This window comes from Tauraco erythrolophus, chromosome 18, assembly GCF_009769465.1.
Source record: "Tauraco erythrolophus isolate bTauEry1 chromosome 18, bTauEry1.pri, whole genome shotgun sequence".
NCBI classification, from domain to species: domain Eukaryota; kingdom Metazoa; phylum Chordata; class Aves; order Musophagiformes; family Musophagidae; genus Tauraco; species Tauraco erythrolophus.
The window spans coordinates 494,042-521,904 of record NC_141482.1 but is presented as its reverse complement, the minus strand read 5'-3'; the positions used below and the strand labels follow the sequence as shown (position 1 = coordinate 521,904).

At 52.5% G+C, this 27,863-nt stretch overlaps 1 protein-coding gene across 1 annotated transcript in view; it reads left to right on the top strand.

Annotated features, from left to right (window-relative positions):
• The window catches only part of LOC104379264 (fer-1-like protein 4), a 44,781-nt gene extending 19,312 nt beyond the window's left edge, over window positions 1-25,469 (top strand). The window contains exons 22-45 of the mRNA XM_086622629.1: window positions 2,123-2,275; window positions 2,530-2,713; window positions 3,277-3,401; window positions 3,815-3,949; window positions 5,196-5,369; window positions 5,612-5,728; window positions 6,092-6,253; window positions 6,570-6,729; window positions 7,912-8,015; window positions 8,401-8,532; window positions 9,152-9,200; window positions 11,670-11,776; window positions 12,135-12,266; window positions 12,993-13,103; window positions 13,557-13,684; window positions 15,705-15,875; window positions 16,660-16,814; window positions 18,568-18,746; window positions 19,779-19,864; window positions 20,838-20,936; window positions 21,199-21,440; window positions 23,341-23,612; window positions 24,321-24,421; window positions 25,280-25,469. Coding sequence (XP_086478755.1) covers window positions 2,123-2,275; window positions 2,530-2,713; window positions 3,277-3,401; window positions 3,815-3,949; window positions 5,196-5,369; window positions 5,612-5,728; window positions 6,092-6,253; window positions 6,570-6,729; window positions 7,912-8,015; window positions 8,401-8,532; window positions 9,152-9,200; window positions 11,670-11,776; window positions 12,135-12,266; window positions 12,993-13,103; window positions 13,557-13,684; window positions 15,705-15,875; window positions 16,660-16,814; window positions 18,568-18,746; window positions 19,779-19,864; window positions 20,838-20,936; window positions 21,199-21,440; window positions 23,341-23,612; window positions 24,321-24,421; window positions 25,280-25,460 — 3,459 coding nt within the window. The 3' untranslated portion in view covers window positions 25,461-25,469. The remainder of the gene's footprint in view (window positions 1-2,122; window positions 2,276-2,529; window positions 2,714-3,276; window positions 3,402-3,814; window positions 3,950-5,195; window positions 5,370-5,611; window positions 5,729-6,091; window positions 6,254-6,569; window positions 6,730-7,911; window positions 8,016-8,400; window positions 8,533-9,151; window positions 9,201-11,669; window positions 11,777-12,134; window positions 12,267-12,992; window positions 13,104-13,556; window positions 13,685-15,704; window positions 15,876-16,659; window positions 16,815-18,567; window positions 18,747-19,778; window positions 19,865-20,837; window positions 20,937-21,198; window positions 21,441-23,340; window positions 23,613-24,320; window positions 24,422-25,279) is intronic.
• Window positions 25,470-27,863: the final 2,394 nt, after the last annotated feature.

The following is a 27,863-nucleotide window of genomic DNA, read 5'->3' as shown; positions in this document are numbered from 1 at the left end:
GTGTGGTGGACACGGTGGAGGGAAGGGATGCCATCCAGAGGGACCTGGACAGGCTGGAGAGGTGGGCCTGTGAGAACCTCATGAAGTTCAACAAGGCCAAGTGCAAGGTCCTGCACGTGGATCGGGGCAATCCCAAGCACAAGTACAGGCTGGGCAGAGAATGGATGGAGAGCAGCCCTGAGGAGAAGGACTTGGGAGTGCTGGTGGATGAGAAGCTCAACATGAGCCGGCAATGTGCGCTGGCAGCCCAGAAAGCCACCCCTGTCCTGGGCTGTATCAGAAGAAGTGTGGTCAGCAGGTCAAGGGAAGTGGTTCTGCCCCTCTGCTCAGCTCTCTTGTGACCCCACCTAGAATACTGCGTTCAGCTCTGGAGTCCCCAAGATAAGAAGGACATGGAGCTGCTGGAGCGAGTCCAGAGGAGGCCACGAAGATGATCCGAGGGCTGGAGAACCTCTGCTATGGAGACAGGCTGAGTTGGGGCTGTTCAGCCTGGAGAAGAGAAGGCTCCGGGGTGATCTTATAGCAGCTTTCCCGTACCTAAAGGGGGCCTACAGGAAAGCTGGAGAGGGACTTTTTCCAAGGGCGTGTAGTGACAGGACAAGGGGCAATGGATTTAAACTGAAAGAGGGGAGATTTCGATTAGATATAAGGAAGAAATTTTTTACATTGAGGGTGGTGAAGCACTGGCACAGGTTGCCCAGAGAAGTTGTGGATGTCCCATCCCTGGAAGTGTTCAGGGCCAGGTTGGATGAGGCTTTGGACAACCTGGTGTAGTGGAGGGTGTCCCTGCCCACGGCAGGGGGGTCGGAACTAGATGATCTTTGAGATCCCTTCCAACCCACACTGTTCTATGATTCTGTGATTCTAAGGGATGAGGCTCGGCAGCTTTGCAGGGCTGTTGGTTACAGTGCAGGGCTCCGAGCAGCTCAGCGGTGGGTTGGAGGCAGAGCCGGGCTAGCTCCAGGCCACCCAGGCCTCTCTGCCCGACCAGCCCGAGGCTGTGCCGGCAGCGGGGCTGTGAGCAGACTGCCTGGGAAACCAGCCTTGCCTGTGCTGCCCACAGTCCCACCAGGGACTGACCCTGGACACTTTCTGCAAATTCAAACTTGCATTGAAATAAGGCCTCTCATCCATAGCAGAGACTCCGTTTTCAGAGTTTCACTGGCTGTAACGGGGAAAATCGTGTAGTGTAAAGCAGAATGCAACGTTTGCTGGGGTTAGGTGGACAGATGTTGCAGTTTGGAGAAGTCTTTACTAAGTGAAGTCAAATCGTTTTCACGCCTTTAGCTATGTGAGGGCAGACTTTAGCATGGACCAAGATGTCATCCCTCGCACCACCACCAGGAGAAGCTGTCCTCAGGCCCCGGCCTCCCGGCTGAGCTGCAGCTCATCCCCCAGACAAGAGAGGAACCTCCTCCCGTTTTGCTCCCTGCGATCAGGCGGGAATGTTGCTGTCTCTGGAGCCAGCCCTGCACCTGCACTTGCCACTTTTAGACCCCACTTGGAGGCTGGCGGTCTTGCTTTGGATCAGTAATAAATTGCTTCAGCTACTCGTGTACTGAGAAATGGCAAGTACAAGTATTGAGTACAAGTGCAAACACTAATGGCAGGAAAACTGAGATGGAGAAGAGACCCCGGGTTAGAGCTTAAAAGAAGTCATTGCTTCCGTCTGTGCATTTGCTTTATTGCAAGTCCTGCTCTCAGCCCGAACTGCAGCTTGCACCAGGCACTTGTGTTGCTGGGATGGCAGCTAATGTGGTTCCTTCCCATGGATTGGCACTCGGGCTCTTGTCAAACGCGTGGGATAAAATACTTCTCTGGTCTCGTGGGAGCTCCCTCTTCCCAACGTGGCGTGGGGTCAAGTGCGTCCTGCTGGTGTTCACAATGAAAAACAAGGTGGATCACAGATCCCTCCAAGAAACCTGCAGAGCCATGTTGCAGGGCTGAGACTTTCCGAAGCGTGTGCCCAACCTTAGGGCCTTCCTTTGCTTCTGGATCTCCAAAGCGACATGCAGCCAGCAGTCCCTCCTGCGAGGAGATGGTGCTTTCTCCATGCCAGTGGAGGGAGGACAAGATACGTGCTGTTCCTCTGCTGTGACGTTCCTCTCTTTTCCCCCTCCAGCCCCAGTGCACCCTCCCTGATGTCCTCATCTGGATGCTCAGCAACAACAGGCGTGTGGCGTATGCCAGAGTTCCTGCACAGAACATCCTCTACTCGGTAGTCGAAGAGGAGAAAGGCAAGGACTGTGCGAAGATCCAGACTGTCTTTATGAAGGTAGGGTTTATACTGACACAGCGTGCTCTTGCTTACTTCGTGCTGCTTCTCCCACCTTGCTTCCAGCCCTCCTTACTGAAATCCTGGAGTTGACAAGGAAACACAGCTCTTGCTCCACCACTGCCTTTTGCCTCTGCCAGTGTGGTGCTTCTGTCTCCTGTGCTTTTCAGTCCGTCGCTGGCTGATGGTGATCATCTTGTTCTGATGGGGCCATGGCTGAGATGGGAAACCTGCCAAACCCCCTGTGCTTTCAGGTCGCTGGCTTACACACTGGTGAGATCTTTGCCAAACTGGAAGTCTACATGTGGCTTGGGATAACCAAATATGCGAAGAACAGTTTGGCGGAGCTGCCTGAAGAATTCAAGTACCTCTCTGAAAGTGGGCAGGAGATAGCCCAGCTCTCGGCATACAGTCCTCCCAGCCGGCTCAGCAGGGATGGTGAGTGCAGGCACCGCTTTTCCATGGCTTAACTGTGAGCAGGAGAGCAGAGACGTGAGAAGTCCTGCCCCAGGGTCGGTGTCCGAGGAGCAGGACCTGATCTATCATCTCCGTGTCATCTCCCCGGCGTGACTGGGACAGGCAGGTCCAGTTTGCTCTCAGAGGATGTGTTTGCACAGTGACATCCGGAGCAGCAGGTGGAATGGGTGCTTCGTAGGCACTGAATGTGCTGCCAAACTGGCAGTGGGCACCAGGGCTGCCTCTGTGCTGAGCTCAGGTGCTCCCCTGTAGTGCTCCCCCACAGCAGATTCTCACAACAGGTCACATTTTGTGTGTCGTGTCCTTCCCAGAAGTGTCTGGGGAACCCTCTGAGCTTGTCTTGCTTGGCCACACGTTTTGAGATGTGCTGGCCTTCAGAGAACCACAGCGAGTGCCCCTAGAAATGGTACCCATTCCTTGCGGGATGTGCCCACTCCTACCTGGCTGACATTCTTCATGTAGTTTTTGGCCTCATGGAGGGCTGGATTGGGGAACTGGAACCTCTCTTCTCTTTTTCCTCTCAGATTTCAGCTATTTCCAGCTCCGAGCCCATCTGTATCAGGCTCGAGGGATCCTCCCTGCAGATGACAATGGCCTTTCAGATCCATTTGCAAGAGTGGTGTTTTCAACTTATTGCCAGACCACCAGGGTGAGAGCACTTAAACTCATGCCTCTGACTTCTGGGGGACTTTGGGGAGAGAAAAATCATTGTGTCCTCACTGACATGTTGAAGGCTGGTGCTGTGGAAGTCCTCCTGGAAATTTTGTAATTCCAGGCACAAGGTATTTGTGTGCTTTGGGCAATGTGACTATGTTCAGGGAATGTTTGACAAAACATACATGTGATTGAGCATGATCTCAAAGGTTGACTGGCATGTGCTAGTTGGCCCCAAGTGATGATTTCACGCTTTTACCATCTCTCCTCCTGCCAGGCGCCAACTGCGTGCGGCTGCATGGGAAAGGGGATCAGCCCACACTTCCTCACTCTCTTTACAAAGTTCCTGTGATTTGTTTCCACGGGCTGTGGTGTGCTCAGGCCATTGCCTCCTGTCTCTGTCTGCAGATGCTGGAGGAGACATTGAGCCCCATGTGGAACGAGCTACTTCTGTTTGACCAGCTCATTATTGACGGGAAAAAAGAAGAGTTGAAAACAGAGACCCCCATCGTTATAATCAACCTTTTCAGCCACAATAAATTTGTAAGTATGGCCATGCTGCCCTCCTGCTGCCGTTTCCAGGACAGAGGAGGCAAAAGAGCCCTGTGTGGGTGATGTGAGTGGGCAGTTAGGAGCCACATCTCTGTTTGGTTTCCATAACTCAGCTTGATCCTGGTCCACTGGTGTCAGTGAGTCCCAGGGGCAGTGGCTGAGCTTGAGACTTTCTGCAGACTTCTGCTCTGGGCTGGGGTGAAGCTGCTGGCTGCAACATGCAGGTGGCTCAGAGATGTCCTGAGCCAGGGCCTGATGAATGCTCAGAAGATCCAGGATCTCTCCTCTTTGGAGAAGCACTGTGCCTGTCCCAGCTGCCTGCCCTGCTTCCTCAGTAGGCTGGCATTGCAGAGGGCTCGGAGCCAGGGGGACATGATGTAGCTCTTAGAGCTGTTCCTTCCCCTCTGTCCCCCAGGTGTTGTCTTCCATCCCTCCGCAGTCCTCCCTTTTCTCTCTCCATTAGTACTTTGAAGTCGTCCTCCACTCCTGGAGCCTCTGTAATCGTAAGGGGCATAACGTAACTCACACCAGGTTCTCCTGTGTAGCTCAGCAGCTTTCCTGGATCCATTGCCAGGGTCTCTGTGCAAGACAGATACTGACATACTGGAGTGACTCTGGAGGAGGCCACCAAGATGGTTGGGGTTGGAGCATAGAACAGAGCGAGGAGACCTGGCTATGTTCAGCCTGGAGAAGATGAGGCAAAGGCAGTGTCTTATTGCTGCCTGCAGCAATAGAAAAGGTGGAGAAAGATAGGAAAGGTGGAGTCAGACTTCTCTTGGAGGTACCCAGAGACAGGATGGTCACAATGGACACAAGTTGGAAAAAGAAAAAGAAATCAAAAAACCCATTGATATAGGGAAGCAACTTTCACCCAGAGTAAGTTCAAATGCTGGGCCTGGAGCTCAGAGGGCTTGTGGGATCTCTGTCTTCAGAGACATTCAGACCCTGACTGGAGGAGACTGAGCAACGTGATCTATCTTCGATGTCCTCTGGTGCATGATCCCAGGCCATTTGTCTAGTTCTGCATGGAGGTGGACTGGGAATTAAGAGGAGCTGCTGCAGGTGCATCTCATCTGCTCCTAGCTCTGGATGGGGCAGAGGAAATCAAAGCAGAGGATGGTGAGGGTGGAAGAGTGGTCTTGTGCTGTCCCAAATTGGCTGGAATTAGTGGTGGTCTTTTCTCTGTGGTGGTGAGACACCACAGAGATGCTTTGACCCCTTCCCTCCTTTCCTGCAGGGCTCCCCTGAGTTCCTCGGCCAAGCCTTTGCTGTCCCGCAGGTGAAGCTGGTTGATGAGCCGTACACCAAACCCGCCCTGCAGTTCTTTGATTTCTACAAAGGCATCAAAGCAGCAGGAGAGCTCATTGCCACTTTTGAGCTGATTGAGCTGGATTACAGTGGCTATTTGGAGGTAACGGGCTCATTGGAACCTGCACATGGTTGCCAGCTCTCTGAGGAGAGCTGTGTGAGTGAGGAGCTGGTTGCATGGGGCTCACCAGAGGATTCCTTGTGGAAAGCCACATCTGACATTCAGCAGAAGGGGGGCTGCAGGGACAGAGCCTGTGGGCACAGATCATGAGGGGTCGGAGAGGGGGCATGGCATGGGAAGAAATGGCTTTCATTGCTTGCTGTGCCCTGGCTCCCCCTGTTCAGCCATCAGTGCCTGAAGACGTGGAGCCCAAGGAGCCCAGCTACCTGGGAGACCCCGGCGCTGGACGGTTCATCATCCCTGAGGGCATCCGCCCAGTGCTGAAGGAGTTTCGTGTAGAGGTGCGCTGCCTTCTGCTGGGCTGGCTCCCCACCGGGCCGCCCCGAGGGGACAGAACGGCTGGTCTGTGCAGAGAGCAGGTCCTGGGAAGGGAGTCGGGTCTGGAGCTCAAACGTGCCTTTGAGGCCTGAGCGAATGCCAGAAATGGAGGTGCTTGACATGAGGGAGAAACCGTCTCAGCAGTTTGGCAGTCGGAGCTGTTGGGTGGCTTGGTTGGGAGAGTGGCCTCATGCCTCTCCGGGGTCTGTGCCCGCGGGGTGAGGGAGGCAGCAGCCCTGGGCAGGGCTGCAGGCTGTGTGGCTGTGCTATGCTGTGCCATGCCTGGCACATCTCCAGCAGCCCAGCGGCTTCATGTTGTTCTTCAGATCCTGTTCTGGGGCCTACGGCATCTGAAGCGGGTGAACTTGTTTGAGGTGGATCAGCCCCAGGTGATCATTGAATGTGCTGGCAAGAAGGTGGAGTCAGAGGTGATCATGGCCTACAAAGAGAACCCCAACTTCCCTGAGCTGGTCAAATACATGGATGTGGTGAGTGGTAAGGGGGTCCTGCCATGCCAGGGTGCACTGTGGCTGTTCTGCGCCCATGCACTGCCTGTCTCCATGGGGCAAGGTGACAGGAGAGAAGCTGCCCCTGGGGTTTTCCTCTCCCGTGGCCACATGGTTCAGCTGCAGATCAAAACCTTTGAGAAATTGCCCATCAAGAGCAGACTCAGCCATCACCAATCACTGCAAGGCTTTGTTTTTTGGGCAGAGCTGCAAGGTGCTGTCAGACCTCCTCACGTGTGATGGGGCTGCTGCAGTTATCACCCTTGCTCCTGCAAACCCCTGTGCGGTTCTTTTGCAGGAGCTCCCAGAGCAGGTCTACCTGCACCCTCCCCTCAGCATCTTCGTGGTGGAAAAACGAGCGTTTGGGCGCACTGTGCTGGTGGGTACCCACGTTGTGTCTGATGTGATGAAATTCTTTCCCAGAGAGCTGGAGGGGGAACCAGAAGACATGCCCAAAGGTGAGCTGCTTGGCGAGGTTCCCATGGAGGCAGCAGACAGGTTCTGCCAGTGGCAGAGATCCCTGGCCTTTCTGCTGTCTCCTAGCCAGACAGCAGAGTCCTCTCCCGAGACCCATAGGATACCCAGCAAAAGCACAGCGTGGGGCAGGTTAGGGTTAGAGGCACGTTGTGATCCTGGTCTGTAGTGCTTGGCTTCAGACTGGTGTTCAGGAAGAAGCAGCAGCAGCCGAGTGATGGAGCACTGTGTAAGGGCTGGCATCCCTCTTCGGGAATGGCAAAGGGCAATTTACGGACTGTTTTCTCCAAGGTTAGATTAATGTTTGCCTCCCCACCACACTGGCAGGACTGTTCATCTGTGGATGTGGCATCTCCTTGGGGTCTCTTTCCCAGCTGCTGTTCATCTTACGTTTGTAGAAACTAGAGGAGGGAGAATGGCTTGTGAAGATGTCTCAGTCCAGCAGAATGTTTAGCTCGGGCTAGATACTAGACAGTAACTTATCCCTGTGGAAAGTTTGTGGCTAGAATCAGAGATGTTTAGCCTGGGAAGGACTATTGTATTCACCTATTTCAGCCCTCTGTGCAGCCAGGCTGGAGGGCTGTTCCCAGTGAGACCTCCAGTGCCCCATCCCTGGAAGTGTTCAAGGCCAGGTTGGATGAGGCTTTGAGCAACCTGGTGTAGTGGAGGGTGTCCCTGCCTATGGCAGGGGGGTTGGAACTGGATGATCTTTGAGGTCCCTTCCAGCCCAAACCATTCTGTGATACCAAGGATTGAAAAGTTTACACTTCTCTCACATCACTGAGTCAAGGTCTGTTCATTGGGTGATAGATTCACTGAACTGCTCTGTGACAGCAACAGCCAGAGCTCCTGATCTGGAAGTCTGTGAATAAATATGACATGAAGGGGAAAAAGCAAAGGATTGATCGATCTGTGGTCATTTCCCAGTAGGGAAGGTGTATCTTGTAAAGCTGAGTTCCTGGGAGTCAGCAACAAGCATGCTGATGATGGTGGCCAGTCTCAGCACTGTACTTGGATTTCCAATAGTATTTTTGCTGGGTCTGCTATCAAAAGCTTTAAAAGCAATCAGGGAGGGTTTTCCTGTGAGATAACAACTGGCCAAAAAGTAGGAAGCAGTGGGCAGAAATAAATGCATGGAAACATGAAGCTATTTCTCTTCATCTCAGCTCGGAAAGCCTCATCCCAGCGGCTTCCCTCTCAGACTGTGGTAAACATTGGCCTGGCACCTGCTGACCCAGGTCCCAGCTCTCACCCCTTGAATCTTGTGAAGGTGAGTGATGTGTTGGACCCAGCAAATTTTGAAGTTTGGAAAGCCAAACTGAAGGTTACAAATGAAAAAGAAAGTTCAGAAGTTCAGAGTTAGGTTTCCACCACAAGTTTTTGCTCTGGACCCAAACCCTCCTCTCCCCTGCCTGTTCCTCGGCACTGTGGTGTGTCTGGGCTCCGGCACAGGGAGGAGAGCGGTGCTGCCTTGCGCCTCGAAAACTGCTCCTTTTGTACCGACACACAAACCTGGGGCTACAGGTAGCTTTGCACCTCCTGTGCCCTATCTGAAAGCTGAGCCTCTGCCAGAGGCTCCCGGGACCCCAGAGTAGGGGGCGTAGGGGTCCTGGCCACTTTTCCTCCCTCTGAACCCTTTTCTCTGTTCTTTTAAGGCTCCTTTGAAGAAAATTCCTCTCAATAGGCTTGTAAAGAAGGAGGATGAATATGAAGAGGAAAAACCAGAGCTGGAAGAACTGGATTGGTGGTCCAAGTACTACGAGTCCCTGAAGGAGCTGTATAACCAGGTAATCTTTTATGATAGCTACCAGCAGAGGGGAAAAGTGGCTGCACCGGCTTGAGGAAGATGCTTTCAACAGCACTGAGTGTCATAGGAGCCCCCTTGGCACGGATCTGCGGGAAGATGTGGGCTTTTGAGTGTCAAGTGCCCTTAAGGTAGCCAGGTGTCAAGCATCCACCAGGTAGGCCGATTTCAGCAGGCAATGGATGTTGAAACATCCCTGAGGTTAGGTGCCCAAGTGGTTTTGAGAATGCCACCAGGCTTTTGTTGAGGTATTCTCGAAAATGGGACATTGCTGATTTGAGCTGTAATGCAGGGGCTTTCATGCTGCTTACTCTCTGTCCTGACTGTCTTCCCAGGATGTGCTATGGGAGCAGGGCTGCCTCAAATTTCCTTCCTTACCCTGTGTCCCTTAAATCCCAATCAAAAAAGCTAGCAGGAAGATCTGGGCAGAAGAAAATATCATTAAAGCACTCATTGGGTACCCTCTTGCAGTGATGTTAGTGCTAAATGACCTCAGACTGGGTGTTACTGACTCTGCTGGCAGGAAAGTTTGACAGTGTCCTATGCTTGGATGGACAAACCTTTGCTGTCAGGGATGCAGAGTGACTGTGAGTGTTTTTCAGACACGCAGTGATGAGGAAGATGCTGAGAATGATGACTTGAATGATGCAGGTGAGTCCTCTAGTGATACTCAGCTCTTCTGTGGGGAGAGAGCTAGGACTTTCCCCATCCTGGAGCATGCTAGACTTGTGGGAATGGAGTCTGAGCAGGCAATGGCTTTGCAACATTCAGCAAAAGCAACACAAAAGGGAACAGAGGGACTGGGAACATTGGTTGAAAACACTAAACTTGCCTCAAAAATGTTCGTAAAATTGCGTTGAAGCGAGAGCCATCCTGAGCAAGCAAAAACCTCCAGAGAAATCAGCTGCAAGGATCATGGAATTGTCAGGGTGAGAGCAGGAGACAAAGCAGGGATGGAGAGAGGGGATGGTGGAAAGACAAAACTGTCCAGGAGCTGGACGTCACTCTGTGCACCTGGGTTACTCACCTGGGGTACAGGATTCACTACGAGGCAACAGAAAGATGGTAATGACAGAGGGGTGATCTGAGAACAGCGTCACAGCTGTGGGCTCAGGTTTGCGGAGCTCTGAGCCGTGACTCACCTAGCAATGACCGAGGGAGGTGAGACCGCCAGCACAGAAATGGCGTGCATCCTTGTCGTGGTTTCCCCTTCCCGGGGAATGGGGAAAAGAATTAAAGGGGGAAAGGGAAAGAGACCCATGGGTCGAGATAAAAATAATTTAATAATAATAATAATAAATTAAGATATATATGTATAATGATAATAATATACACAAACAAGTGATGCACAGTGTAATTGCTCACCACCCGGTGACCAAGGCCCGTCCCATCCCGGACTAATCATCTTTGTTGTGGGTTAGGCCGAACCTCCCACACAGCCGGTCACTCACCCTCCCCCAGCCCCAGGGATGAGGGAGAGAATTAAAGGATAAACGGGAAACCCGTGGGTTGAGATAAGAACAATTTAATACAGATGATTTAATACAGAGGGTAGGTGCTCACCACCCCCTCGTATGCGAAGCCTGTCTGGTCCCGAAGCTGCAATCCCGGACGGACGCGAGTTCCCGAAATAGAGAGGGGGGGAGAGAGGGGGAGAGAGAGAGAGAGAGAGAGAGAGAGAGTACTCCGAGAGTGGGAGTGCTGGGAGAGAGAAAAAAAAAAGCAATAGAGCGAAAGCGCAGCAAGCGCAAAAGAGCAAAAGCGGCGAAAGAGCCAAAGCGCCAAAGCCCGTCTGTCCGGCTGCCCCTCACTGTTATACTGGGCATGGCGCTGCGTGATATGGAATATTGATTGGCCAGGTTGGCCTCAATCTTAAGTTCCACCACAAATCACAAGGGGAATCGTGTCCCCCCTGTCCCAGCTGTGCTCCCCCCTTATCCCGCCGTGCTTCTGCACTCCGGCACACTGAAAAGCCCTTGGAGTCTCACATCCAACCACAAACATCAACTTGCTATCAACATTCTTCTCAGAGCGAGCCTCTGAGTGAAACCAAAGCACGGAGCTCTTCTGGCTGCTAAAAAGAAGAGCTGACTCTGTCCCAGTTAAAACCAGGACAATCTTAAAACAGAGAAGTCCCGACACCGCAATCCCAGATGAGTGAGAGGCCTCAAAAGAGAGAGAGAGAGCGAGAGAGAGAGGGCACTCCGAGAATCCGAGCGAGAGCCCCTGGCAGACCAAAAGCCCTTCTTTTCAGTCAACCTTCATTTTTATACTGGGCATGATGCTACGTGATATGGAATACTCCATTGGCCACTTTAGCCCTCAATTCTAAGTCTTAAGTTCAAATCATGAGGGGAGTTGTGGCCCCTTTGTCCCGGCCATGCCCCCCCAGCCTGTTGTGCTCCTGCACACTGGCAAAAACATGGGAAGCTGGAAGTTCCCTGATGTCCCAGCACCAACTAACCATCAGTGCACTATCGACATTCTGCTCATAACAGATCCCAGACTAAACCCAAAACACAGAGCTCTTCTGGCTGCTCAAAAGAAGAACTAACTCTGTCCCAGCTGAAACCAGGACAATCTTATTTAAAGAGAAGGCTGGAGGGTACCTTCATGCCATTAGTGTTCAAGGGATCTGGGGTCTTTGGGAAATGGGGCAGGGATGGACCCTTTCTGTCCTTGGGTTGCTGGTGCCCCAGAGAAGGGTCAAGGCCTAGCTATGCTCTCTCCATGTACAGCTGTCTCTACACCCACCCAAAGCAGCAGTCCATCAGATAAGCATACCCCCAAAGAAGAGGGTTAGCTCTCATTTGTACCTTCCCTGACAGCGCCGGGGGGCTGGTCCAGCCACCTTCCTCCCTTGGGTCTCCGCTCATTTCCTTCCTAGACAGTAGCCATGCAGGCAGGCAAGTCTATGTTGTCTTTTGTCCCCCACCCATCCAGCTGTGCCATGCTGGGAGAGCTGAGATGCCATAAAGACACCTGTTACGACGGCACTAGCTCCAGTTACCCTGACACAGGCCAAAGCCCTGGCTGAAAGTGAAAGCTGGTGCTGGGGTCAGACACTAGAGATGATGGGAGAGATCAGAGCATTTCCTTATCTCCTATTGCTGTTTGTAGATGGAGGGAATTTAAATGCATCTTCCATTGACATGGAAACAGAAGATGAAGCAGTAATTGAAGCTGAACCTGCTCGACCCAAGAGGAAGCTCATCGCCACCCTTCAGGTGATTGTTGGGGTAACAGATCTGGCCTCTTTCATCCCCAGCGCTTTGTCCATGTCCTCCTCACCTCCCTGCAGTGGAAGTTAGACTGGGATGAGAACCTACAGTGTGCGCTGGGCCCTCATTGTTGCTGGGCTTTGAAACAACTAGTGAGACCTTGGAGTCAAGCTGGGATGTGGGTGCACATCTGAGGGTGGACCTGGGGGGGATAAGGGAAAACCATAACACCCTGCACTGACTAATACAGGAGTGAGGTAGGACCAGGTGAAATGGTTGAAGCAGGAAAAGGATGGTCTTTCTGACTCTCCTCCCCTTTAAGGTGGCAGAAAAAAGGCCCAAAATTACTTTCTACTTATTTCAGATCTACAACTCTGAGCTGGAAAATGAGTTTGATAATTTTGAAGACTGGCTGTGTGTTTTCCCCCTTCACCGTGGCAAAGCAAATGAGGATGAAGGTGGAAATGAGGATGAACATTTTGTGGGGAAGTACAAGGTGCTGTATCATCTGAATGACTTCTGTGCTGCATGTGGAAAAAAATCCGTAGGACAATATGTATTTCAGAGCATGCCGGCACCAGCAGAGCCTTGGAGAGTGCATGTGTGTGCAGGGTGATGTGAGGCCATGGCGTGGCGTGGCCAGGGTCCTGTTGGTGCTTGTTGAAGCAGTTGTGTACTGTGGTCCTTTGTTAGTTGATAAATGAACCTGGTTTAGATTTTTCAGCTCTTGCAAGGAGAAAGGATGAAGCATAAAGGACTCTTATTCTGGTTGGGGCCTCTGGGTTTGTTCAGTATGCAAATATGAATTAGTGAGCTTCGCTGGTTTTAAAATTAGTAACACTCCTTTAAAAGAGGCATCATCCTCCCACCCAGGAGCTCTTGAAGACTGAAATATCTACTACAGGAGTTGATTTAAGAAGGTCCCTAAGGAACCTTGGGTGCCCCTGCCTTTGGCAGTCCAAAGTGCCTGGAAATGTTCAGATCTGGCTTTGGCATTGGTCTGACCGCCTGCAGCCTAACGTGTAAATGGGCTGCCTGGGCCATATGGACATGATGGTGCCTTTGGAAAGGACTGTCGCCATGGGCACAGGGTGTCTGTGGTCTGTGAGGAGCGACGGCTCTGATTTTCCAGTTGGCAGGTGAAGCTGGTCTTGGTGGCTCCAATCTCATCTAAGATATTCTCTTTTGTATATAGTTGTTACTTGCAATCTCTTTTCTGCAGGGCTCCTTCTATGTCTACCCCACTGAGAAAGCCGGCATGGAGCCCAAGGTCTCCCAGGGCGTTCCAAGGAACAGACCCATCAAGGTTCTTGTAAGAGTTTACATCGTTAAGGTAGGTCTCTGGTGGTGGTGGCAGTAATGCTTGGAGGTCTGTCCCTCCCTATGGACCTTCTACCATTCTCTGCTCAGTAAACATGAGCAGCGGCACTTGTGAAAAGCTCAGGGCTGGCTCGAAGGCTCTGCCAGCTCAGTGGAGGTCAGCTATATCTTGTCCGTGGGGATTCTTCCATGCTCTGTAGGTTCAGGAGCTGCTAAAAATCCAGATGGGCATTTCTCAGCTCCTCTCATCTGCCTTGAGACAGTGATCAAGTAGGTGGGATGACAGCTGGAGACATTGTGGCTTGTTGAGTGGGAATTTGCGTGGGATCAAGTGCCTGTTTCACTGCCGGGACAGCTGCTGGAGAGACCTGACCAGTGGGCTTGGGTGGTCTCAGGCCTGTGCAATGTTCCTTGTGCAGGTTGCTCTCTGCAGCTGGTGTATGACAGTACCTTTTGTGTATTCCAGGCTACGAACCTGTCTCCAGCAGACCCCAATGGCAAGGCAGACCCCTATGTGGTGGTGACTGTGGGGCAGCAGCAGAAGGACACAAAGGAGCGATACATCCCAAAACAGCTCAATCCTGTGTTTGGAGAGTATGCAGCAAATTTTCATCTAGCAGGTTGAATAGGAATAGTGCAAATGTGGGGCTCAGGCTGTGGCCCAACATGTGCGGTCTTCTGTACCTTTCTGCTGGAGAATCTTGTGCTGTGACACAAAGGTTCCAGGCACATCTCTTGCCTCCAGCTGACACAGGAGCCATAGGTGTTTTGGGTTAGGAGGGGAGTGCTCCCAAGGGCTTAATATAACAAAACAGCAAGCCAAGCAGCAACAGAGCATTGGGGAGCTTTTTATCTAGCTCCAGGACTTCTATCCAAGGGTGTATGTTTCTGGAAAAGTAACTCTTTTATTTGAACATGCACACTGAAAACTGCACACGCTGATCTTATGGAGAACCAAACTCTATCAGACGTCTTTGAATTGTCAAATACAGTTCTTAAATGTGTAGGATGATCAAAGCAGAACAGTATTCCAGATGGGGTCTCAGGAGAGCAGAGCAGAGGAGCAGAATCCCCTCCCTTGACCTGCTGCCCACGCTGCTTTGGATGCAGCCCAGGACACGGTTGGCTTTCTGGGCTGCCAGCACATGGTGCCAGCTCATGTTGAGCTTCTCATCAACCAAGACCCCCAAGTCCTTCTCCTCAGGGCTGCTCTCCATCCATTCTCCGCCCAGCCTGTACTTGTGCTTGGGATTGCCCCGACCCACGTGCAGGACCTTGCACTTGGCCTTGTTGAACTTCATGAGGTTCTCACCGGCCCACCTCTCCAGCCTGTCAAGATCCCTCTGGATGGCATCCCTTCCCTCCACCGTGTCCACCACACCACACAACTTGGTGTCATCTGCAAACTTGCTGAGGGTGCACTTGATCCCAGAGCCCATGTCTCCAACAAAGATGTTAAATTGCACTGGTCCCAGTACTGACCCCTGAGGAACACCACTTGTCACTGGCCTCCACTTGGACATAGAAACATTGACCACAACTCTTTGAGAGCGACCATCCAGCCAATTCCTTATCCACCGAGTGGTCCATCCATCAAGACCACGTCTTTCCAGTTTAGAGACAAGGATGTCGTGTGGGACAGTATCAAATGCTTTGGATAAGTCCAGGTAGACGATGTCAGTTGCTCTTCCCCTATCCATCAAAGACATACGACCTCATCATAGAAGGCCACCAAATCAGTCAGGCAGGATTTGCCCTTAGTGAAGCCATGTTGGCTGTCACCAATCACCTCCTTATTTTCCATGTGCCTTAGCATAGTCACCAGGACGATCTGCTCCATGATCTTGCCGGGCACGGAGGTGAGACTGACTGGCCTGTAGTTCCCTGGGTCTTCTTTTTTCCCCTTTTTAAAGATGGGGGCTGTGTTTCCCCTTTTCCAATGAGTGCGAACTTCACCAGATTGCCACGACTTCTGAAATATGATGGATAGTGGCTTAGCAACTTCATCCGCCAGTTCCCTCAGGACCTGCGGATGCACCTCAACAGCTGGAGTCCCCAACACAAGAAGGACATGGAGCTACTGGAGCGAGTCCAGAGGAGGCCACGAAGATGATCTGAGGGCTGGAGCACATCTGCTATGGAGACAGGCTGAGAGAGTTGGGGCTGTTCAGCCTGGAGAAGAGAAGGCTCCAGGGAGACCTTCTAGCAGGCTTCCAGTACCTGAAGGGGCTACAGGAAGGCTGGAGAGGGGCTTTGGACAAGGGCGTGTAGTGACAGGACAAGGGGTCAATGGCTTTAAACTGAAAGAGGGGAGATTTCGATGAGATCTAAGGAAGAAATTATTTGCATTGAGGGTGCTGAGGCACTGGCACAGGTTGCCCAGAGAAGTTGTGGCTACCCCATCCCTGGAAGTGTTCAAGGCCAGGTTGGATGGGGCTTTGAACAACCTGGTGTAGTGGAAGGTGTCCCTGCCCACGGCAGGGGGGTTGGAACTAGATGATCTTTGAGGTCCCTTCCAACCCAAACCGTTCTATCATTCTATGATTCTGTGATTCTATGTGTTTCTTTTCCATTCTCTTTGCTAATTGCACTCTCCCCGTCTGCTTCTGTACAGAGTTGTGGAGCTGACCGTCTCCTTTCCTGTGGAATCAGAACTCACTGTGGCAGTATTCGACCATGATTTGGTTGGATCTGATGATCTGATTGGAGAGACCAAGATTGACTTGGAGAATCGATTCTATAGCAAGCACAGGGCCAACTGTGGAGTGGCTTCTCAGTACGACATGTAGGTACTGGTGTGACACATTAGGGCCATGAGACGCATTGTTCTCGCATACCGTTTGGGTGGGTAACGGAGCACCTCCAGTTTTGCAGGATGGAGGTTGCATCCACAGTGTCTTTTGAGCAGGTGCCCCACAGATTCACTCGAAGTTACACAGATACCTCCATCTCCTTTAGACTCCTACCAGCTTCCTGTGATAACTCTAATTCCTACTGCGGAACTAATACATTTTGCATATAAGTAGCAAAAAATTCTCAAATGCTTTCAGATTGGTGTTCTGTGGGAAAAGTGCTCATTTGACATTGATGTGATTTTGACCTCTTTCAGAAAGTAGGGCAGTTTCTCTGGCAGTAGCTAATTCTGTGAGCGGCAAGACTCAGGACATCTGTTTTCCTTTGGCCTCGTTCCGTATGGATTCTCTGGTGTCTTTGGCCAGTTTCTCTTCTCCTACCTTGCTATTGGAGAATTAGCAGAGGGCATGGAGTTGAGTCCCCAGTGCTGCTAAAACCTCTCTCCCGCATACGAGCTGCAGTTGGAATTGCTCCTGTTGCTGCTCTGGGGCTAATGATTCTGTGGGGTGCAAGCCTGGCTTGTTCTGGAGGAGGAGAGCTCGTTAAGCTTTTCATTCGTTAAGCTTTTGTGTGTCTATGGTTTTCCCAGTGAAAATCTGAGCAGGGATCTGGTGGCATAGCCTGTGCTATAGCGAAGACAGGGCATTTCACAGCCTAGGAACCAAACCTCGTGTGTCTAAGCTGAAGATGTTCTTGATGTTCTCCCTTCCTTGCAGAAACGGCTACAACATGTGGCGAGACGCTTTCAAACCCACACAGATCTTGGATAGTTTATGCAAGAAAAACTCGCTCCCTGCAGCAGAGTACAGACGGGAGGAGATCAAAGTGGACAATAAAATATTCAAGATCCCTCCGGAGGCTTTTCCTGAAGGTATAGAGGGCTTGGAGAACAATGACTGCTCCCTTAGATAGCTGCCTGTGCTCAGCAGTGCACGTGCTGCTGAGAGGTCTGGGAACCCACCAACCCCTCTGGCCTGAAGTGCCCAGGCTGGCAGCACCCGCCCTGTGCCCTGCGTGGCCCAGCTTCCTGGCGCACCATGGGGAGCATCCTTGGTGCTCTGTGGCCTGGCTCCAGGGCATGATGGTGTTGCACTGGGAGAAGATGTGATCCAGGCCATTAGGTCCCAAAGTGGCTTCCCAGGTGGAGCAAAGTAAACCCACTCTTGCACGGCAGCGATGCGCACAGGGATTTGAGGACACTATGCCAGAGAAGGCACAGCTTATTCTGGTGGCTGACACCGGCACAAAGCTGTACCTCCACCTGCTTGTGACCACCATCAGCAAGATATTGATGTCCTTTTATTTTTTGTTTGTTTTGAAGGGCTTTTTCAGTCTCCTTTCCTGTTTTTAGCTGGCTTTGTCCTTCAGGGATGCTCTCTGCTTCTGGTGGCTTTGAGTGCCTTGGGTGACTCCCCACTGCTCCTCACTGCTGTTGATTTCCTCCTTGTGGGCAGCGTCTGCTTCTCCTTTGCTGTTTTTCTTTCCTCCTCAATGGCATTACAAACCCCGAGCCAGGGCCAGGGATGTCCAAGAACACAGCAACCTTCCACCTCTGCCAGCACTGATGGAGAACTTCCCTGAGCACAGGCCTGTCCCTGCTGTGGACATTCCCTCCAGTGGCCAACCCCTGTGCAACTGAATCCAGCCTGGAGGAAAGGATGGAGCAGATGTGGCTGGCTTGTGGATGGCTGGGTCCTGCAAGGCAATGCTGTGTAGCCTGTAGGAAGGATGATTCCTGTGCCTGACCTGCCCAGAGAGGCGACACCTATGTGCATGGCCAACTTTTCCTTCTGCTTGTTTCAGTGCTGCAGTTCCTCAGCTTTCCGCTGGGCTTTATGTGTTATGTCATGAAGGGGAAAGAAATCCTGCTCAGGAGAGGGCCAAGAGCTTCCAAAAGCTCTTTCGCCTTTTCTCAGTTCACTGAGTAGCTGGGAAGGGAGAAACGAGGTGCTCTCCTGGTGTTCCCCTGAGAGCTGGCTGTGGTTCAAATGTGTCTGCAGTTGGTGACGGTTTTGGTCTCAGACTGATCTCCAAAGGGCAGATGCTCTCCATAAACCCAGGGGTGGATGGGTCATCATGTCCTCACCTGCTGGTTCCTGCTTTTCTCTCCACCAGCAGGATTTGGTCTTGAACTGCCACTTGGCTTCACTGTGCCAAATGAGGCAATTAATCACACAGATCATTAATTAACAGAGAGCACAGCTGTGTGTCACTGCCAGGTGACAAGTGGTGCTTTCCTGGAGCATTTCTAGGGCAAAACCTCTCACCCATGGATCTGTTTGCACTGCCATGGAGACATGGGGACTTAACTTCCCCAGAGGGTCATGCCTGCTTTGGTGTCCCCTGAATCCTTTCCGCAGGGCCATAGTAAACTATTTTTGGCCCTTTTCCTCTTATTTCTCTGAGCTTGTTTGTCTGACTGCCTACAGTTTTCCTCATCACTGCAACGTACTGTACTCATTCCCTTCATCCTCACCCTCCTGCTTCTCCCCATTTTGTTTTTCTGGGGAGCGCTTGTTTGCCCAGCCCATCATCTTCCCTTACTTGTACCTGTGACTGCTGCCCTGACGTGGCTCTTGCTGGTCAGATGCCTTCATCTTCTGCCTGGTTATGTCCTGCTGCAGAGGCCTCTGTGAGGAACAAGAGAGGAGTAGTGGATGAGAACTGGCCAGTGGACGATGAACATAAGGCTTTGTACGTCCTGCAGCACTGGGAAGAGATGCCAGGATATGGGTACAGGCTGGTACCAGAGCATGTGGAGATCCGGTCCCTGTACAACCCGGAGAACCCCGGCCTTGTGCAGGTGAGATGTGTTTCCTTGTCCAGCCTAGACATTGCTCTGCAGAAGGACCTTTGGGCCAGCTGGTTCCCAGTCCCCTGGCTGATCCCCTGTTGTCTTTTTGTCTCCTCATCGCATATGCGTTGCCCCTCTCTGGGTGGGTGCCTGGAGCTGCGTCTGTGGATGACTGGCTCTGCTACAAAGTGAGGACTCTTGCCCTTGGGTGTCCTTTGCACAGATCCACCCAGACCTCTTGTGGTGCTTCTGAACACCCTTTCCTCAAGGAACTTCTGTCCATTGACGTTGTGGTCACAATGCTGGTGGCCCAGAGTCCTTCCTGTCTCCTCAGGCCACGTAGCGCTGCTCTGATGAGGATGCTGTGTGGGGTCCTGCTCTGTCTCCTGAGCCCTGCCACCATGGACCATGGCAGGTGGTAGTGTCCTTGCCTATCCCTGCCTCTTCCTCTGCTTTGTCCCCTATCACTGCTGCTTTGCTCCCTGCAAGAGCCCCGTTCTGCTCCCTTGGCTTCTCTCTGGGGCAGACGACTGGCTGGAGGAGAAACATTCCTCCTCAGTTTTATGCAGTGCAGTGATCTGAGCTCAGCCATTCCCACGTTCTGCACTGAACATCTCCTGTTCCCTTGGGTACTGGAGGTCTGTAACAGAGCAGACCTTGGCAGTCACTCTGGCTTTGGTCGGCATTGGAAACAAATGTGGGGAGGAGAAGATTGGACCCATCACTTTTTAGTTTTCTTGGTTATGCTGAAGTGTTGCATCATTGCTAAGACAGAAGGACACGTTTGCTTCCATTTGAAACTAACTCAGTTCAGCTGAAATGGTTTTTCTTGGGAGCAGAGTGAGGAGGGAAATGTGCAATTTGTTTTAATGTTTTCTCTGTATAAAACTCAGTCACACATCACTCTCGAGTGCTGGGGTTAGAGAGAGCCAAGTAGTGACTTTCTGGCAAGAGCTTTCCTTGCAGGACCAAGCCCTTGCTCCTTGAAGAGCTGGAGGGTGGTCTGTCTTTTGAAGACTCTCTGCTGTCTTCTCTCATCAGGGCTCCTTGCACATGTGGATTGACATGTTTCCAAACGACGTCCCCGCACCACCACCTGTCAATATCAAGCCACGACTGCCTGTCAGGTAGCACCCATGGGACCGGGGCTTGGGCTGGTGAGCCGGCGTGAAGGGTCACTGTCCCTGGCCATGCCTGGTGGGATGTGCCACTGAGTCCTGCACAGGCTGACGGTCTGCGCTGGCCTGACGTGCAGCCCTCCTCTTTGCTTTGGCTCTGGCCATGGGATGGTCTCTTGGGTGTATCAGCATGGAGCATAAGCGCTTCAGCTGCACAAGTGTTTGTGAAGGACAGGGTTAACCTCTGTAGGGCTGTATGGAGGTGATTGATAGAAACCAAGGTTAGAGCTATTCATCTAGCTCTATTTTGGCTAGCAGACAGATGTCCTCTGGGTGCCTGGAGAAGTGAAGTTGAAGGAGATGTGCTGTTTTCAGTGATCTAATGGGGCTATTGAGATGGAGGGTCCACGTTCTTCTTAGAGGTGCACATGAAAGGACAAGAGATAGTGGACACAGATTGTGGCAAGGGAAACTCGAACTCCGAGGGATGTAGGAAAAAAATTTCCCAATGAGAGTGAAGCCACCTTGTGATAGGGATGGAGTGACTCAGAGAGGTGCTGGGATATCCATCCTTGGAGATATTCAGAATTCAAGCAGACAAGGCCTTGAAAAACCTGATCTACTATGAAGTTGGAGCAAGAGGTTGGAGCAGAGACTGCAGAGGTCTCTTCCTGTCTAAACCTTTCTGTGCTCCTATGGTTAAGTGGTGCTGGGTGAATATCCTACGCACCAGGGATTCGCTTTGCGAAAGCTGCCTGTTTTGACTGTGGGTGTTTGTCTTGTGGGGCTGTAGCCCCCCAGGAAGGGCTTTGTGCATGTCAGCGGGACTGCTGGGCTGTGCTTGGCCAGAGGAGCCATGGCAGGGGACTACAGCGGTAGGAGTGCGTGAGTCCTGCTGCTCTGCCGGCGTGGGCTTGACCTGCCCTCCCACGTGCTGGGGACAAGAGCACGTGTCTCATGCACTCCTGTGTCCTTCCCACAGCTACGAGCTGCGTGTGATTATCTGGAACACGGATGACGTGATCCTTGATGATGTCAACCCAGTAACGGGAGAGCCTTCCAGCGACATCTATGTGAAAAGGTCTGATGGGAACCAGAGGGAGGCCAGAGCCCTGCCCCACACCCTCACTGCCTCCTCTGGAACTCTGCTCTTCCCTGCCTCAGTGTGAGGTGCCCCACTTCAGCCCCCTGCTTGGGCTGCTGTACCCCCAAAGATGTTGGTCTCATTTGGCTCTTTGACTCTTCCTCTCCTGCTACTCCGTGGGGTTCAGCCCCTCCACCCTTCTGCTCTGTCTTTGGGGCTGGCTGACAGAGGGTAGGAGATAACTGAGTTTCTCCTGCAGCTGGATAAAGGGTCTTGACCATGACAAGCAGGAGACAGATGTTCACTTTAACTCCTTGACTGGGGAGGGCAATTTCAACTGGAGGTTCATCTTCCGCTTCAACTATCTCCCGACGGAGAAGGAGATCACCTACAAGAAGAAGGACTCTGTCTTCTCTGTGGAGGAATCAGAGTTTCGGGAACCAGCTGTTCTGGTCCTCCAGGTCTGGGATTACGACAGGATTTCAGCTAATGACTTTCTAGGTATGATGTGACCTGCTGAAAGTGGGGAGACCTGTTCCTCACCTTGCTGGAATATTACGTTTTTTCCTCCGGGGTCCAGGTCTCTAAGAAGGGACACTAGGAGCATCAAATCAAGCTCCTCAGCTCAGAAGTCACCTGGGCTGTTTTTTCACATGAGCTATAGGCAGAGCCTGGAGATACACACCTCTCCTACACAGACACATTGAGCTTGCATGCTTGTCCCGGGGCCTTGGTGTCCTTTTTCAGGGTCTTCCAGGTTCTGCTTCCTCATGACCTTTCTGATAAACTCGCTCATTTTCCCTGCTCTTACTTACATCTGTAGATCCCACAGACTTGTCCAAAGAGCAGCTTTCCCAGGAGCTTATGTTGTGGGCACAGGGATTGGCAACCATTTGCACTTGAGATGTGGCATCCCATTCCTGGGGGCTCCAAACTTCCCTGGCTGCTCTGGTACTTCCCAGTAACCAAACCTGCTGAGCTGGGCATGCAGCAGGGCCTGGCGACGAAGCTGGGCTGGTGATGATTCTGCCCACACAATGCTAGCAAGAAAGCTGCTGCTTCTCTCCTGCTTCTGCTGCCAGCCCCAAGTTTGCAGTGTTCTGTTCAATTGTCCCTCCTTTCTTCAAACTTTGGCCTCCCTGTTAAAAAGCAGTCCCTTTTCCCTGCTGTCCCTTGGGCAGAATAAAACTCTATTTATCAGCCTTCCATGGTATATTTAAAGGGCTTTACCTCCTCAAGACTCTTTCCATGGTGATTGCTTCAGCCACGCTACTTAGGCACTGAAGAAAGTGTTGGACAGCAATCCCAACCGTTCCTGGCATGTACAATCTCAGGAACTTCTAGGCAGGAAGGGGCTTCTCCAGTTTTTATTGCAACCATGTGCTCCAAGCAAGACTGGATGCAACGTAGGTCAGGTTGCTCAGGGCCTTGTCTTGGGTGAGTTTTGAGTATCTCCAAGGATGGAGATTCCAGCACCCTTCTGGGCCCCTTTTCCTGGCTGCCCCATTCTCCTAATCCTCACATTTTTTTTAACTTGCAGCAGCTTGTGTCTGTTGCCTGACGTGTTTTCAACATCCACTTCTGAGAAGAGTCTAACTGTGTCTGCTCTGTAGCTTCCTTCAGGCTGTGAGAGACGCAGTAAGAGCTCTCCCTTGGCCTCTCTCCTCTGGGCTGAACATGCACAGGTCTTTCAACCCATCCTGCTGTGACACATACTCTAGCCTTGACCGTCACAGCCACTGGGCTCTCTCTATAGGTAGTTGACACCTTTCTTACTTTGGAGGCCCAAAACGGAACACTGTATCCACATGCAGTCCCACCAGAGCTGAGCAGAGGAGAACATCCACATCCCTTGGGTGCTGGCTCTGCTTTTGCCAATACAGACCAGTACGTGGTAAGACTGAGTAGTTGCAAGGGCTCAGTGCCAAAGTGGGACAGGAGCTCCTTCCAAGGAGGACAGAGACGCAAGGCCAAGCAGGGAAATGAGCTGAGGTTGTTTCAGATGTGAGACAGACTCGAAACCTCTAAAGAGTTTCCTTAGATTTTATAATCTTTTTATTGACATTGCAGGAATGAGAGGGGAGGAGAAGCTTGGACATGTGAGGAGAGCAGGGTGGGACATGGTAAAGGAGTGAAAATAAGCCACTGTACCACACGCAAACCAAACTGACCACATCAGAGATGATACAAGACCTGTGGCTTCTGCTTCTTAGTCTCTAACTCTTTGACTTGTCCTTTCTTATGCTGAGCTTCATGTTCTCCACCTGTAAAAGTGCAGGACTCTGCTAGATCACTCCAGCAGCTGGGACCTACACATGGTGGTGGGGGCATGGCTGAGACGGAAATCCAAATGGTGTGTGGGGCTGACCTCAGGATTTCACCATGAGCTCTCCACTTCCAGGCTCCATAGAGCTGAAGCTGCATGACATGGTGCGGGCAGCCAAGAGCTCTGAGCAGTGCACCATCAAGATGGCCAAGGAGAATGCAACACCTCGCTTCTCTGTCTTCCGAAACAAGCGTATGAGGGGCTGGTGGCCGTTCATCAAACTCAAAGATCAAGAAGACGAGGAGAGGGAGAGCAAGCACAAGAATAAGAAAAAGAAGTGGAGCAGCTCAGTCAAACCAGAGGATGTGGAGTTCACAGATCCCAGTGGGAACAAGTACCTCCTGACGGTAAGACAGAGTGGTGGCACGGGTGAGCCATTGTTTTGCCTCTGCCTTGGCATGGCAACCTGTCCTGCATGCACGTACCCTGCAGAGGCAGCAGTGACCCAGCTGCCCAGGACTTTGTGCAGGGTCCTGGGCACTTGTCCCATTTGCTGCAAATCCAACACTTCATCTACCCAGAACTGTCAGCTGCGGTGGCAGGAGGGTGGCCAACTTCATGTCTTCCTCTGAGCTTCCCATAGAGCGGTGCCCAGTGAGGGGAGCAAAGCAAGAGGCATGTGTCTCCCCACTGACCAGACAGGACAGCAGCAAAAGCTTGTCCTGTGGCCTCTGCATACCCGAGACAGGCAGGTGCCAACTGTCCCAGGGCAGACATGCTGCTGATGGCCCTGCTAGCGGACCGTCCTTTGTCCCCAAGGGTGAGTTTCGCTCAGTGCCAGTGTAGGAGACTGGAGACAAATCCAGACGGCTGGGGAGTGCGTTACAGTACAGCGCCTTGTCTGCAAAACAGCCAGTTTCTGGGCAGGCCACAGTTTCCGCTGGCTGCAAAGTGGGAGACTCCGTAGCTAACGCCTGGAGAGAAAAGTTAATTGCTCGAAGCATTTGTAAGTGGAACTGGGAGAAAAATACCCAGACCTGGCAAGGCGTGTGGTCACAGGCTGGTCTGCGAAGCAGCATGTGTGTGGCTGTGGCTCAGACATGTTCCCCCTCCAGGGTAAGGTGGAAGCGGAGTTCCAGCTGCTGACTGTGGAGGAAGCTGAGAAAAGTCCTGTTGGTTTGGGCCGAAAAGAGCCTGAACCCCTGGAAAAGCCAAAGTGAGTATCTGTGTTATTACCTTTAGCGTGGATGGACAGTGCCATGTTTTCAGCAGCTGTTCACGTGCGTTCCAGTACCTAAAAGGGCTACAGGAAAGCTGGAGAGGGACTTTTTGCAAGGATGTGTAGTGACAGGACACGGGGCAATGGCTTTAAACTGAAAGAGGGGAGATTCAGATTAAATATAAGGAAGAAATTCTTCCCTCTGAGGGTGCTGAGGCACTGGCACAGGTTGCCCAGAGAAGCTGTGGCTGCCCCATCCCCGGAAGTGTTCAAGGCCAGGCTGGATGAGCCTTTGAGCAACCTGGTGTAGTGGAGGGTGTCCCTGCCATGGGGACTGGGACTGGATGGTCTTTAAGGTCCCTTCCAACCCAAACCACTCTGTGTGTGTGTGTGACAGGGAGCATCTGCTTGTCAGGAAGCTGAGAGCAATCAGTGAAGCCCTGGGCAGTGGAGTCTGCAGGACTGGGGCTGCCAGGGCTTCCCAGAGCACAGTTGGATCCAGCAGCACTTGTGGCTGCAGCATCTGGGCCAGGACTGATCTCAGTGAGGTACTCGAGGCAGCTACGCCGTAACATTGCTTGTACAAAAAAGGGCAGTTCTGATTGAACCGTGTGAATGCCCCCGTTAGCCCCATGGGTGTGGATCAGCTCTGTAGGGCTGTCCTGGGGCTTGGGTCCTGTCACCTCCATCGCTTTCACAGGTGCTGTAGTTATTGCAGCCCTTAGGGTGAGCCTGCCTGGAAGCAGCAGGCAGAGCTGGTGACCCATGAGGGTGGCAGGGCACCAAAGTAGAGGGGCCAACATGCTGCTCTGTGGATTGAGCCTGTCCTTATCTGTTCTTCTTTTCCTGTTCCAGCCGGCCAAAAACTTCTTTCAACTGGTTTGTGAACCCCATGAAGACCTTTGTGTTCTTTATCTGGAAGCGGTACAAGAAATACATCATTGTGCTGTTCATTGTCGCAGTTCTGACCATCTTTCTGGTTCTTTTGATCTATACCATGCCTGGATACATCAGCGAGAAGATCATCAATGGATAAATGCTCTCCAGCACAGGAGACAGGGGTGATTATTGCGGGAATTGAGACTGGACCAGAAAGTTTAAGGAAATCCTGCAGATGCAGAGGCAACCTTCAGAGTGAGAGACCTGCAGAAGTGGCCTCTCTTTGGAAAGTCATGTTTCATGCCAAGTATCCACGAGATGCTAAGAAATCAAGTAACCAGCCTGCTAAATAAGGCAAACTCCTTGAAGAACAGTTAAAGCTTTGGGGAAAAAATTTTCTTTGTGGAACTGGGGCAGGAGGGTGGGAAAACGAAGTCTGGTGGAGCTGTTCCCACAGACATGGCAGCTGAAACCAGCTCTTGCCATCAAGAGCAATTCTGGCAGAGATGGGGACATACAGAGCCATCCATGCCCCAGCTTGACAACGCTTGGAACTTCCCAGGCCTTTGCCTGAAGAGTTCAAAACACATTGTATGGGGAAAGGCAGCTCTGGTGTAGGCTCCTGGTGGAGGTAGGACCTGGAAGACTCTTGAATGGGGCTCCCCAGCAAGAAGGATGACAGAGCCAAGGTAGCCATGAGCTTCCTGCTGTGCCAAGAGCACAGAAACAGCTCTTGGAGTTGGAGCTGGCTCTGGACAAGGTAGCACTCTCTGGGACATGGACTTTCTGGTTGTCGCTCCTTACAAGCTGCTTAGCAGCTTTTCCTGCACATGTTGGGTTGGGTTCAGACTTGCTTCAAACTTCTTTTTGGCTCTTCATTTCCACAGGAATAACAGCTCCTTGGCTGCTCTCTCTGATGCTGCTGGTGTTTTGTAGCTGCTTTCTAGAGCCAGGGGCTGATCTGCTGCAGGCAGTCCTTGCTGATGCCCCTTCACCCTTACTTCCGGGTAGCCCAGTGCTGGGACATTGGTGTGGGGTCATTGGCATGAATCTGTATTGTGGTGCTGGGCTGATGTAAATTAAATGTGACTTTTCTCAGTGTGGTCTCTGGTGCCCCAGGGTTCCTGTCTTCTGCACTGACGAGCCCTGGCATAGTCTGATCTCAAGTGGAGGTGTTTCACCCCGAGTTTTGACAGGGCAGGCTCCTTCCGAGGCATCTCAACCTGGTGCAGAAGACAATGCTCAGAGGGACCGTTGCATTACCAAAGAAATGAGGGTAGATTTTGATTAGATCTAAGGAAGAAATTTTTTACAATGAGGGTGGTGAGGCACTAGACCAGGTTGCCCAGAGAAGCTGTGGCTGCCCCATCCCTGGAAGTGTTCAAGGCCAGGTTGGATGGGGCTTTGAGCAACCTGGTGTAGTGGAAGGTGTCCCTGCTCATGTCAGGGGGGTTGGAACTAGATGATCTTGAAGGTCCCTTCTGACCCAAACCAGTCTGTGATTCTAAATGAACTGACAACAGGGTGTTATAGTGAAGATGGCTCTTGATCTTTTCAATGAGGCAGGAATAGAGTAAGTTTTGGGGAGAAAACAGGCTGGGCAGAGCCAGGCAGGCAGGTAAGGAGCAGGTGAGGGCTCTGGCTGGACCTGCAGCCAGGGGCGAGTGTGGGGCAGTCGTGGTGCTCCCCAGGGGGGCTGGAGTCCAGCTGCTGACTGGGGGCCCCAGAATGGCGATGGGGGAGCCCTGTTGCCCCCCCAGGGACCCTTGGGCTGCAGGGGGAATGGAACAGACTGCAAAGGCCTCAGGTCACTTAGCGGAGCCCTGGCGTGCGGCAGCGCTGCTCTCCGTGCTGCATCACCCCCAGCTTCCTGCAGCGCCCATTGTGCAGGATGTTGCCCTCCCAAATGGTGCCCGGTGCACCCCAGCAGTGCCCAGTGTGCCCCAGCAGTGCCCAGTGTGTCCCAGGAGTGCCCGATGTGCCCCAGCAGTGCCCGGTGTGCCCCAGCAGTGCCCAGTGTGTCCCAGCAGTGCCCAGTGTGTCCCAGGAGTGCCCGGTGTGCCCCAGCAGTGCCCAGTGTGTCCCAGGAGTGCCCGGTGTGCCCCAGCAGTGCCCAGTGTGCCCCAGCAGTGCCCGGGGTGTCCCAGGAGTGCCCGGTGTGCCTCAGCAGTGCCCGGTGTGCCCCAGCAGTGCCTGGTGTGCCCCAGCAGTGCCCGGTGTGCCCCAGCAGTGCCTGGTGTGTCCCAGTGCACCCGCTGCACCGCAGCGGTGCCCAGCCTGTGCCAGCAAGCTCAGCACACCGCGGCATGCCCGGTGCGCGTCCCCAGGCAGCTCTTTGGCTCTTCCAGCTGCACTCACCTACGTTTGCCACCACACACCACCGGGGCTCCCTGTGACTCAGTGTGGCTGCCTCAGGCTTCCTCAAAATATTTCAGCTTCTGCTCGCAGGGTTTGTATCCGGCGTGTGCCCGGCTGTGCAGGCGTGTGTCGGGGTGTGCGCACGGGGTGTGTCTGTCTGGGGTGCGGATGTGCGAGGCGAGGAGCCCCCTCCAGCCCTCCG